This window comes from Lissotriton vulgaris, chromosome 5, assembly GCF_964263255.1.
Source record: "Lissotriton vulgaris chromosome 5, aLisVul1.2, whole genome shotgun sequence".
In the NCBI taxonomy this organism is placed as follows: Eukaryota; Metazoa; Chordata; class Amphibia; order Caudata; family Salamandridae; genus Lissotriton; species Lissotriton vulgaris.
In genome coordinates this window covers 203,689,928-203,702,440 of record NC_141693.1, presented here as the reverse complement: position 1 = coordinate 203,702,440, position 12,513 = coordinate 203,689,928, and the positions used below count along the sequence as shown (strand labels likewise).

The 12,513-nt window shown below is 45.2% G+C and overlaps 1 protein-coding gene across 1 annotated transcript in view; it reads left to right on the top strand.

The window, feature by feature from the left end:
* Positions 1–12,513, top strand: part of MAMDC4 (MAM domain containing 4) — a 607,580-nt gene that overhangs the window by 282,758 nt on the left and 312,309 nt on the right. Inside the window, exons 14-15 of the mRNA XM_086921169.1 lie at positions 1,737–1,868; positions 7,918–8,048. Coding sequence (XP_086777295.1) covers positions 1,737–1,868; positions 7,918–8,048 — 263 coding nt within the window. The remainder of the gene's footprint in view (positions 1–1,736; positions 1,869–7,917; positions 8,049–12,513) is intronic.

Sequence of the window (12,513 nt, the reverse complement as noted above, 5' to 3'; positions counted from 1 at the left end):
TGAGTTTTTTGCACAGATTACCTTCACAAAGGTGATGGTTACTATAAATCTTTTTTTCACAAACTTTCTTTACTGATTAGAGTTCACATGCATTTTGTACTTATAAACCTTAACAGTGTTTGAATGAATTTCTATAAGCATTGTTCTTCTACTTGTGAATTATGGTGGTTGTATATATAGAATGAGCTATGCGCATAAAACAGTAGTTTATGTTTGTTTAACTTTGTTTTTTCAAATTGCAGTGTGGCCCCTGAAGAAGAGACTATAGATAGTCCCGAAAAGCATTGGGCAATTACCATCTTTATCATTGAAAGGATATATCAACAAAATATTGCGTATTATTATTTTTTAAAACATAATCATGTTAAAGTAAATGTTTTTGAATTAATTTACGAAAAAATAACGTTATGTAAAGATTTTGATGAATTATGTTTTGTGAAAATAATAATTGAAGATAATCTAAAAAGTAAAAGTTTAAAACAAAGTGTAAGTTTGCTAATCATTGTGAAGCAATCACACAAGAGTTGTGCATGTCTAAGTCTGGTAGGCAATTGTGCCAACTAGCCCCCCCTTTAGAGCTGCACTATTTGGCATCATGAATGGAACAAATCAACAAAGACATTGAATAGACTGGACTGCGGTTCAGTGATATATAATTATTGAACCAGATCGATTGTAACCGGGGATGATTTAACCTTCTACCTTTCCATTCTTTTGTGGGTTTGTTCCTCTCAAGATGCAGATTTTTGTGGTTATGCCACCACTTCATTAGTTCCCCCTATGGAAGGGCCGAGGCCAAACTAGCAGGATCGAGTTTGAACAACCCAAATGTGTATTGGGCATTAAAAGGTAAACATCTGCAAAAAACTTGGAAATTGGAAGACACACATTAAAAGGTATACATCTGCAAAAAACTTGGAAATTGAAAGACACACATGAATTGCACAAGGACTCAATCCCAACTGCAGGGATTCTGATGGGGAAACCACCAGCTGTCCATGCTTATGGAGCCTTTCGAGAAGGGTCCGATGCTATGCATAGAAATCACATGCACTCAAACCTCCTACAAGTTTGAGACATGCTCCTTATACAAGGCTTGAGACATGTACTGATCATGTCCACCTCACTTTAGCACAATCCCACCAAGGCTGTGAAAAGAACTCCTACCAAAGTCATGCTAAAGACAGAGGGTGTTTCAACGCTAGAGGCAAATAAGACCAATTTCAAATAGAGCTACATGTAAGATGTACATAAAAAGAGCCAGTGATGGGCACTCCCTCAGACACAGTGGGTGCAGACACAGGACATTCTTAGAAAGAGCCAGAGAAAGAGACTCCAAATGAAGCATGAGAGTAGGAGAATCCCTAGAAAGAGTAAAAGATGGAAAGTCATAGAAATTGAGTTAAGGATAAAGACAACCCCTTGCCAGTGGGAGATTAAAACCCCCAGATTAACAATTAAGAGTGCCTCTGGCAGAGCTAGAGTAGGCCCAGAGGTAAAAATTGAGACTATCCCCTGAAAGAGCTAGTGATGGAGGCTTCATGTTGAGGAGAATCCTCTACATTTAAAACAAACTCTTCCCCATGGATAGGGAAAGTCCAGCAATGGGGCAAGATGTCGTTAGACACCCCAAAGCAGAAAGCGTACAGAAGTTTAATCTATAGCTTGTGCTAATGTACACATCCCCATTTCTTTTTTCAAAAGTAACACTAACCATGTTGTTTTATTTCACACAGAACCTTACATGATTTTGCAGGGTGTCTGGGGGCAGATGCTGACTCCTGCTGAGATGCGCACTGCTGCATTGCCGCCCTCAGGTGTGGCCTGTACCATGAATTTGTCCTACTATCTGAAAGATGAACATGCAGGTACTTCTTTTGAGTTTCTTCTCCTAACTACTGGCCCTGAAGCTAGTCAATGCAGTTCTTACCATTAGCACTCACTATAAGTTGAGTCAGGTTTCATGCTAGAAAGCTTCAGTTGGGGTATTTCAGAAGGGGTGTGTGTGTTGTGTGTGTGTTTTGAGTGTGTGTGTTCTGTGATGCCTATAATTTTCTAGAACCATTCTATTTAGAGGGTCACTCAATGAAAAATTGCATCTTATGTCCTGAATCTCGCAGGTTCTCAGCCCCATCTCCATTCCTGAGATGCGTTCAGCCCCTTCCTTGTGATCTATCACTGCATCAGAGAGAAATGTTTTGAAATGTAAAAGGAGTCTCTTCATGTTTCCTTCAATGAGTCCCCACCCATCTCATAGGAATGGAGTAATACACTTATCTGTCTGGGGGGAATGCTCTCCTCCTCATGTCTTTACCAGGTAGACCTGGGCTTCCCAAAATGGAACCCCTGGTCCGCCATACAATGTACCACTGCAGGCACAATCACTTAATGTACTTTATTTACTTTCAGAGGACACTTTCAGTGCAGCACTGTTTCTCCGTGGATTGTACACTTACATGCATGCATGCATCCAGCACACTCACTCAGTCTGCACACACCGTTCAGCACTGAAGCTTTTCTATATTAAACCAGGGTGTGCGCTTTGACAAACATACACACACTCTGCCAGCATACACACTCACTATGTGCGCACCACACAACTTTTCATCCTTCATCTATTGTACTTCACGCAAACACACCTACATGCAGCACATGCTTTAACCACACATGCACTGCACAGCACAACACCTCTCATTTAATGTATCCCTCTCAGCATACATACACCAAGTACATGTACTAACCACACATGCACTGCACAGTACTGTACATCCTTGTACTGTACCCTTCCCAGGCACACACACAGTCATTGCAGAGTCACTACTCCTGCACTGCCCAGTGCTCCACATGTTACCTGATGTAGGCCAAGGGTGAGTTAAACAAAAGCAGCAGAACCTTTAACAAACTGAATGAGCATGTAGACCTCATTCCAGTGACACAGGGCAATAAGGTCCTGTTCACTGCTACTGACCACTACACGGTATGCTGCCAACACCATGTTTCATGCTGCTTAAATCCTGGTGAATGCAGTAGCTTTGCACCATTATGAGGTCCAACAGACTGCAATCCGTGAGACAGGCCTATGTCATGGCGCACCTGCAAGATCCGTATTCACCTATGACAAAAAATCAATAGTAGGGATACAGACAACAGTATAGTTGGGCACTTAGGGCAGGGATAAATGCCATGGACTTTTCCAGCCAAACAGTTATTTATTTTGAGCTTGTGGGCACCGGAACTCATTTTGGGATGGGGACCCAAGCAAAAGGGAGCAAGGCAGAAAAGGGGGAAAGCAGGAAGGAAAAAGGGGAGAAATATGTTCACTGGGCTCTAGTTTGGGTGCTCCGGTCCAGACTAGCCATGACTCCAAGAGGCTTCGCCAAGATCCTTGCTCCTCTGGTAGGTATGCTACATCCCAGTAGGCCCAGGTCCTTCTCTACCTGGATGATTGTTTCTTCTTCCAAGAAGTACAAGGTGATCCGCTGGTTTATGATGTCCTGTGTTCCTCCAGATTACTACCGAACACCACTAAATCCCACCTCATGCCATCTTAGTCCCTCCATTTCACTGAAAGAGTGTTTAAAACCAGACTTGGAACAGGTGTTCCTTCTTTCTCTAAGGAACAAGAAGCAACTTACTTGACATCCATTTTTATTGGAAGTCCAAGAAGGTAAAGCTCAGGATTGGCTGAGACTATATTAAGATAAAATAGCATGCCTTCTGGCGGTCGTCTGGGGTCGTTTACATCTTCATACACTCCTTCGTCGTATGCTATCAGAACCCCTGCTCAGCAAACTACAAGGTCATGATTCAGGTTAACCCTTCATATTACCAGACCTTCCAGCTGAGGCTAATCGAGAGCCACCCGGACATAGGAATTTCGCAGGCTTCTCACCCTCTTTTGATTGTAACCACTGATGCCAGCAGTAGGTGATGGGAATCAACTTCGGAAGTTGTCTGATCTCAGGGCCTTTGCTCTCAGATTGTATCATCCAGTCCTCTAATTTGAGTTGGCAGTAGTCTTGAGGATACGCTTGTTTTTTGCTTCCCGTCTTCAAGCGGAGAAGTGTGGCTCAGGGGTTAGAGGCGGCAGACCCGGAAGCTGAGATCGGCCCTGGACCAGGGTTCAATTCCCCGCCTCGGCGGGTCTTGGGCTCAAAAATTCCACAGACTCGATAATTCTCGCTCCGGTGCCTTCTCGACTCACGGGTTCACACTCTGCGACTCTGGGCAATAGCTTGCTTAATCTCCACAACGGCCCCTCGCGGCGGGATGCCTGGCTTTCACCTTGTGGATACCCTGCTGGGGTTATCTCACAGGGGAATACCAGGACGGGTTCCCTAAGCAAGCGCCGGGAAACCCTTTGTGGGTAGCTGTGCGCTATATAAGCTCAAATACATTTACATACATTTACATTTACAAGCTCAAGCAGTCCTTGCCTTGAGAGTCAGTCAGGTGACTTGAGCACACATCACCATCCACCCATTGGGGGAGGGGCTGGATGGAAGTATTCTCCTCTGGAACTGACCAGTGTCTAGAAGAAGCACCTTGATGCCAACCGCGTTGTTGCTGTTTTATATATTTTAAACATTTCAGGGGTTTTAATTCTCATATAGAGGAGCATCGCTGCTGCCACGGCTGTCATGTGCTGGCCATGGCAAGGTGCTGCCTGTGATCAGAACAGAGGGGAGGCCAGTGTGTGAGGGGAGACGAGCCAAGCTTCCGCTGAAGACAGCAGCGCACCCGAGGTCGGCCAGTGTGCGCTGTTAAACTGCCCTGTTTTCCCCACAAGCCTCCAATGGCTACTGTGTGCTGTCAACCAGCCGTAACCAAAAAGGCATGAAAAATATAGCGCAGTCATGTTGAAGCTGCATTTATGGCACAGGGCAAATTCTACGCAAAACAAGCATTTGAAATGCAATATGACTCGCATTTATGCGAGGCCTATTACATTGGAAACGGGAGTGTGGGTGGGCAAGAAGGCACGAATGCACGAATTGGGGGTGGGCGGTCAAGAAGTCACGGACTGCGGGAGATACAGGGAGACAGGGAAGAAAATAGGGTTCAGAGTAAAGGGGCCAGTATCCATGGAAGGATACAAATGAGGACATGTTCATCATGAGGTGGGACTAACAAGCCTAAAACCAATTGTAAGGCAGCATTTAGGACCTAAGCCAATGAAAAAGATGGGCGGCGAGTGGGTGGAGCTTCCACGAAGCTTCCACACTATACTGAATAATGTATGCCTCGCAAAGCGAGCAGCGTATGCGCTGCAATGCTAGGCTCAACCTAAAAATATATATGTAGCATAGCTCAAAGACAGACACAAACATTTTTCTCCTGATGAAGGAATACCAACACACGAGGGACAATTGGAGGAGCCTCTACTCCTTCCTGAAACATAGATTCAGCTGGAGCACCTCATCAAGCTGAGACCCTTTGCACGCATATGCCTTTCGTCAACAATCTGGTTGTCCTGGCAGTTGTCTAGAAATCTTCCACAAGGTGCACGTGCAGGAGTAAGTGGCAGAGGCTCTGTCCTTTGACCCTGAATAAGTCTTTTCAGAGTGCCTGGTAGAATCAGGTATATAGAGTTCATTTAGGGGTCATTGTCACACAGAGGAACAAGCCACGGACATTTTTTTTCACTTCCATCGAGGCCATCTGTGGGTCAGAAGGGCTGTGGCTTAGTGGAATTTGAACCTCGTTATCTGTTGTTTCTTGCCTGTGCTGTGTAAACCATTAGCCTAATGATGGCTCATGCTACATAACTGGAAGACAGCCTTGCTGGCCTCCATGACTTCTGCCAAGGCAATAGCAAACTGCAGTTCAAATCGCCTCACCGTATGCCATCAATCTTTTGTACCCCAGGTGTAGCCAGAATTCCACCTGAATGAGACACTGTATCTTATGGTCTTCTTTCTGCATCTTTCTCATTCAGTCCTTAATGGCATTTATGTTAGGTGCACTTTTGATTGTATGTGAGCAGGACAAAGGATCTTTGTTCCTGCATGATGGTATTTGCCCAGGCAACCAGCCCTCTTACACCGATTGATACACTCTTAAAATGAATATTGTTACTTTTTGCTGGGGACATCTCTTCCAGGGGACATATCTTCCATAGTATGTCCATGCCTAGATGGCATCAGTTGCATTCTGCTGGCATGTCCCCCTTAGATAGGTCAGCCATGTAGCTATGTGGGTTGCCATCCATGGTCATATGCTGGTAATGCTTTTTCATGAGTCAATGACAAATTGGTTAGCAGGTCTTAAGTCATGTTTTTGCTTAAGCAGTTAGCTGCTGAAGGTTCCCTACCTTCTCCTCCACTCAGATTCTTTCTTTTCCACTTACTGTGGAAGCTACCAACACACTGCAACTAGGAGGGAGTTAGGACATAAGATTTCTGTACCCTTTGCATCTGCTCCAGAACTCCCAGAATGAGTGTGTGGTGCTTTGTGTCCGCTCCAGGTTACTTAGACTGCTAGTGTCACACCCTGTTTCTGCCCCAATACTTCTAGCACAATATTAGTGTGTTTTCTGCCTGTTTGAGATTTTTTTAGAACACATTCTTTGTTTGATGCATTCTCCAGCACTCCCATAATGAGATCATCGCACAGGTTTGTTTCTGCTCCTACAGATTACAATTGGGTCATTGTGCTGTATGTGCACTCCAGCACTCTGAGAATGAGATCCTTTGATCTTCCTGTCTGATCTTAAACTCTTAGACCAAAATCGTTGTGGTATGTATCTCCTTCAGTGAAATCTTCATGCTGTGTGTTTCTGCTCGTGGATTCCCACGAAGACATGTTTTCGCTTTTTGTTTCTGCTCCTGGACTCCTAGATTGAGATTTTTGAGTTGTGTGTTCAATTTACTCTCTTAGATTGAGAGCGAACTGCTCTTTGCGCCTTTTCTTGCACTGGTACTTTGAGGTCTGAGTGCTTTATTCTGTGGTACTCATGGAATTTGTATTCTCCAAGACGTCCATCATTTTTCTGTGTCCTGTATGTTAGTGTGAACAGAAAAACACATATCTAGGCAATTGAAACAGAAAGACTGTAGATGATAACATGGAGGTACATAAGAATGTTTATTTACCATTGGGTGAAAGGGAGGAATTGCATATATTTACAGATATATACGCACAAAACATGTGGAAGCCAATTCACAAAAACATTTATGAGTATGGGAAGTATTACTACAAGAATACTCTTTTACTTACTCGTGCAAGCCTTTGTGAATCATCTAAAAATATTCAACTCCGTATTAATAAATGTGCACAGAGCACACAGTCTTATTTGTACCAACCGTGTATGAATATTCCCTGAAAATCGACATGAAGAATATCATGGTACAACAATATTGAGGACAGAATATCAAAGGACAAGATATATCGAAAGGTAAGTGCATATGTAAAAGTATAGTTGCTATTCCTAACTCCACATATACATACCTTGTAGATATATGTACTGAGTAGGTACATATATGTGGACATAGATATAGAAACTCTAGCCTTACCTATTTTGTTTCGATATTTTGTCCTTGACATTTAGTATGATCATTTTCTGACTTTGCTATTTGGTATGTACACATTTCCATTGTAGTTGTTTTGGGGCCTATTTCCAGAGGCAAATGGGAGCACTACAGAAATACTTGTTACATGCTCTTACATTCCTTTGTGAATAGGTTCCATGCTCTTTGGTAGCAGAGGTATGAACAAGGTAGGTGCACTGCTGTACATTTTCAATCATTCAGGTCCTTGAGACTAAAGCACAGAACAGTGATGATCATGGCATAGCTCATTCTGCAGACATGCCGCTATTCAGGGACGTTATAAATGCTTGTCGTGATCCATGTGGAGGTTACTGCTGTCAGTTCTGTGCATCCCACAATCAATATTTTCTCTTGTTTCCTGTGATAGGTGTCCTTTCAGCTAGTGTTGTAGACTCTACCTTTGGAACACACCACATGGTGTGGTATGCGCAAGGAGGGCGCAGCACAAACTGGACCCAGGTGTCTATCCCGCTTGGAGAAAGACTGACGCCGTACCAGGTAAAGAAAGGCTCCTCTGGTAATGGGCCCCTAGATGGCCACTGTTTACAGATACCTTTTATGTGGACTAGTTTCCCAAAATGTCAAACTAAGACACCTAGTTCACCAAATATAGGGGCCGATTATGATGGCGGACGGACCTGAGTCCGTCCGCCACCATGGAGTAGGAGGGAACCTCCGCATGGCCTGCGGAGTTCCCTCCTGTGCAATTAGGATGTGACCACCACCATGGCGGTCACATCCGCAATTTTTACCATTGCGGCGGGTGCGGCTTCAAGCTGCATCCGCCGCAATGGTAAAAATGCATACATTGCATTTGTAGGCAGAAAGCGGCAGGCACCGTGCGGTGCCTGCCGATTTCTGCATACAAATGCAGGGGGGTACCATAGGTACCCCCCATGTGCACCCCCCACCCCCCCTTCACCCAGGGGGCCCGCAACGGGCCCCCGCAGTGAAGTTACACATGCTTTTCCACGGCGGAAAACCCGCCGCGGAAAAGCATTTGAAGCAGCCCATCCTAATATGGCTGACGGTGTCTGAGAGACACCGTCACTATATTAGAGCTTTTCCGCCGTGGTTGTAAGCCAACCGCGGCGGAAAACCAGGACCCACCAGCCATCCTAATGTGGCGGTGGGTCTTTGGTGGGTCCGCTGCGGTTTTTTCGCATCCTCCGGTCCGGCGGTGGCTTCCGCCAGCCCGGAGGATGCAGAAAAACAGCAATCGTAATAGGCCCCTTAGTTAGAGCTCCATGATTGGAGACTGCAAGTGGCCATGATTCGTGGTGTTGTTTCATGACCAGGTTTTCCCTGTGTTTAGAACTATCTCCTGGGCTCCAGGCTGTCGATGTAGTTTGCACATATTTTCGATACTTTATTAAGCTGGCACCATTTTTAGAAAGGTCCGTGATTTCATGTCTTCAATTCTAGCAATAGGGTTGAATAACACACCGAGGTAAGACACCGTAGCCCTCAGCCACCCTCAACAGACCAGATCTCACTTCATCAACTCATTCTTGTGTACTCTTCACCCTCATTCGTCTTCCTGTTACCGCACAGTCTTAACACTGCTTAGTCACATATGGTAAACATTTGCTTATATGCAATGCCTCCTTTAAACACAAGTGTTTCTTTTATTGCATTTTTTTAGAAGCAGCAAAAAAAGAATTCCATATAGTTGTCTGGCACGTTAAATAGCCATCACCCTGGTGTAAAGTATACTTTGTACTGAGCGCTGCCCTGGCAGCATTTGTGCTACTCTCCCTCTCTTCCCTATACCCATCTGCACTCCTCAACCCCTCCCTAATTCTCTTTTCTACTTTATCATCCTCCCCTTCCAATCTCCGAGTGCAGCATCCCTGTTCAGTTTTAGATCACACTCTTGACTAGAATGTCCTGAAAATGACTTCACTGAATAGTATAACTTGTCTATTTACTTTTGGACTTTTCCGGAAGTGAATAGTCTAACACCTTTTTATGACTTTTATTATTTGTCGTAGCTCTATAGGAAAGAAGGCATTTAGCGTGTTTACAGTGATGTTATATAATGTCTACAACTTGTGTTAAAAAGTAAATATGGGTATGTGTTTGCTTTATTGTAGCCCGGTTTGTCGCTAGTATTGTGCGAGTGTGAAAAGAGCCTCACACTGCAGTGATAATCAACCTCCTAGTTAGGCAATCCTTCTTTCTGTGAAAAATACGCGCTAGGGACCGGCAGGTCACCGCTAGAGTGGTCTAGAGACAAGAAATAATCAGTAATTGTCTCAAACTAATTTACAACAAGCATTTGCAATGCAATGGTCTCCGCATCATTAAAGGTAGAGCTATTGGCATTGCTCATGACATTTCTTTTTTTTCTTTAAATCATAAATAAATGGCATTGTCATTTACATTGCCAATACACAGCACTCTGCACTCAACAGCACACACCACTCTGCACCTGCACTCACTGCTCTGCACACTCACTCTGCACTCACTACTCTGCACTCACTACTCTGCACTCACTATTCTGCATTCTGCACACTCACTCTGCACTCACTACTCTGCATTCTGCACTCACTACTCTGCACTCTGCACTCACTACTCTGCACTCTGCACTCACTACTCTGCACTTTGCCCTCACTACTCTGCACTCACTACTCTGCACTCACTACTCTGCACTCACTGCTCTGCACTCACTACTCTGCACTCACTACTCTGCACTCACTACTCTGCACTCACTACTTTGCACTCACTACTCTGCACTCACTACTCACTACTCTGCACTCACTACTCACTACTCTGCACTCACTACTCTGCACTCACTACTCTGCACTCACTACTCTGCACTCACTACTCACTACTCTGCACTCACTACTCTGCACTCACTACGCTGCACTCACTACTCTGCACTCACTACTCTGCACTCACTACTCTGCACTCACTAGTCTGCACTCACTACTCACTACTCTGCACTCACTACTCACTACTCTGCACTCACTACTCTGCACTCACTACTCACTACTCTGCACTCACTACTCACTACTCTGCACTCACTACTCTCCACTCACTACTCTGCACTCACTACTCTGCACTCACTACTCTGCACTCACTACTCACTACTCTGCACTCACTACTCACTACTCTGCACTCACTACTCACTACTCTGCACTCACTACTCTGCACTCACTACTCTGCACTCACTACTCTGCACTCACTACTCTGCACTCACTACTCACTACTCTGCACTCACTACTCACTACTCTGCACTCACTACTCACTACTCTGCACTCACTACTCACTACTCTGCACTCACTACTCTGCACTCACTACTCTGCACTCACTACTATGCACTCACTACTCACTACTCTGCACTCACTACTCTGCACTCACTACTCTGCACTCACTACTCACTACTCTACACTTACTACTCTGCACTCACTGCTCTGCCCTCACTACTCTGCACTCACTACTCTGCACTCATCACTCTGCACTCACTACTCTGCACTCACTACTCTGCACTCACTACTCACTACTCTGCACTCACTACTCACTACTCTGCACTCACTACTCTGCACTCACTACTCTGCACTCACTACTCTGCTCTCACTACTCTGCACTCACTACTCACTACTCTGCACTCCCTACTCACTACTCACTACTCACTATTCTGCACTCACTACTCACTACTCTGCACTCACTACTCTGCACTCACTACTCTGCACTCACTACTCTGCACTCACTACTCACTACTCTGCACTCACTACTCACTACTTTGCACTCACTACTCTGCACTCACTACTCACTACTTTGCACTCACTACTCTGCACTCACTACTCTGCACTCACTACTCTGCACTCACTACTCACTACTCTGCACTCACTACTCACTACTCTGCACTCACTACTCACTACTCACTACTCTGCACTCACTACTCTGCACTCACTACTCTGCACTCACTACTCTGCACTCACTACTCTGCACTCACTACTCTGCGCTCTGCACTCACTACTTTGCACTCACTACTCACTACTCTGCACTCACTACTCACTACTCTGCACTCACTACTCACTACTCTGCACTCACTACTCTGCACTCACTACTCACTACTTTGCACTCACTATTCCCTACTCTGCACTCACTACTCACTACTCTGCACTCACTACTCACTACTCTCCACTCACTACTCTGCACTCACTACTCTGCACTCACTACTCACTACTCTGCACTCAGTACTCACTACTCTGCACTCACTACTCACTACTCTGCACTCACTACTCTGCACTCACTACTCTGCACTCACTACTCTGCACTCACTACTATGCACTCACTACTATGCACTCACTACTCACTACTCAGCACTCACTACTCTGCACTCACTACTCTGCACTCACTACTCACTACTCTGCACTTACTACTCTGCACTCACTACTATGCACTCACTACTCTGCACTCACTACTCTGCACTCACTACTCTGCACTCACTACTCACTACTCTGCACTCACTACTCACTACTCTGCACTCACTACTCTGCACTCACTACTCCGCACTCACTACTCTGCACTCACTACTCTGCACTCACTACTCACTACTCTGCACTCCCTACTCACTACTCACTACTCTGCACTCACTACTCACTACTCTGCACTCACTACTCTGCACTCACTACTCTGCACTCACTACTCTGCACTCACTACTCTGCACTCACTACTCACTACTCTGCACTCACTACTCACTACTCTGCACTCACTACTCACTACTCTACACTCACTACTCACTACTCACTACTCTGCACTTACTACTCTGCACTCACTACTATGCACTCACTACTCTGCACTCACTACTCTGCACTCACTACTCTGCACTCACTACTCACTACTCTGCACTCACTACTCACTACTCTGCACTCACTACTCTGCACTCACTACTCCGCACTCACTACTCTGCACTCACTACTCTGCACTCACTACTCACTACTCTGCACTCCCT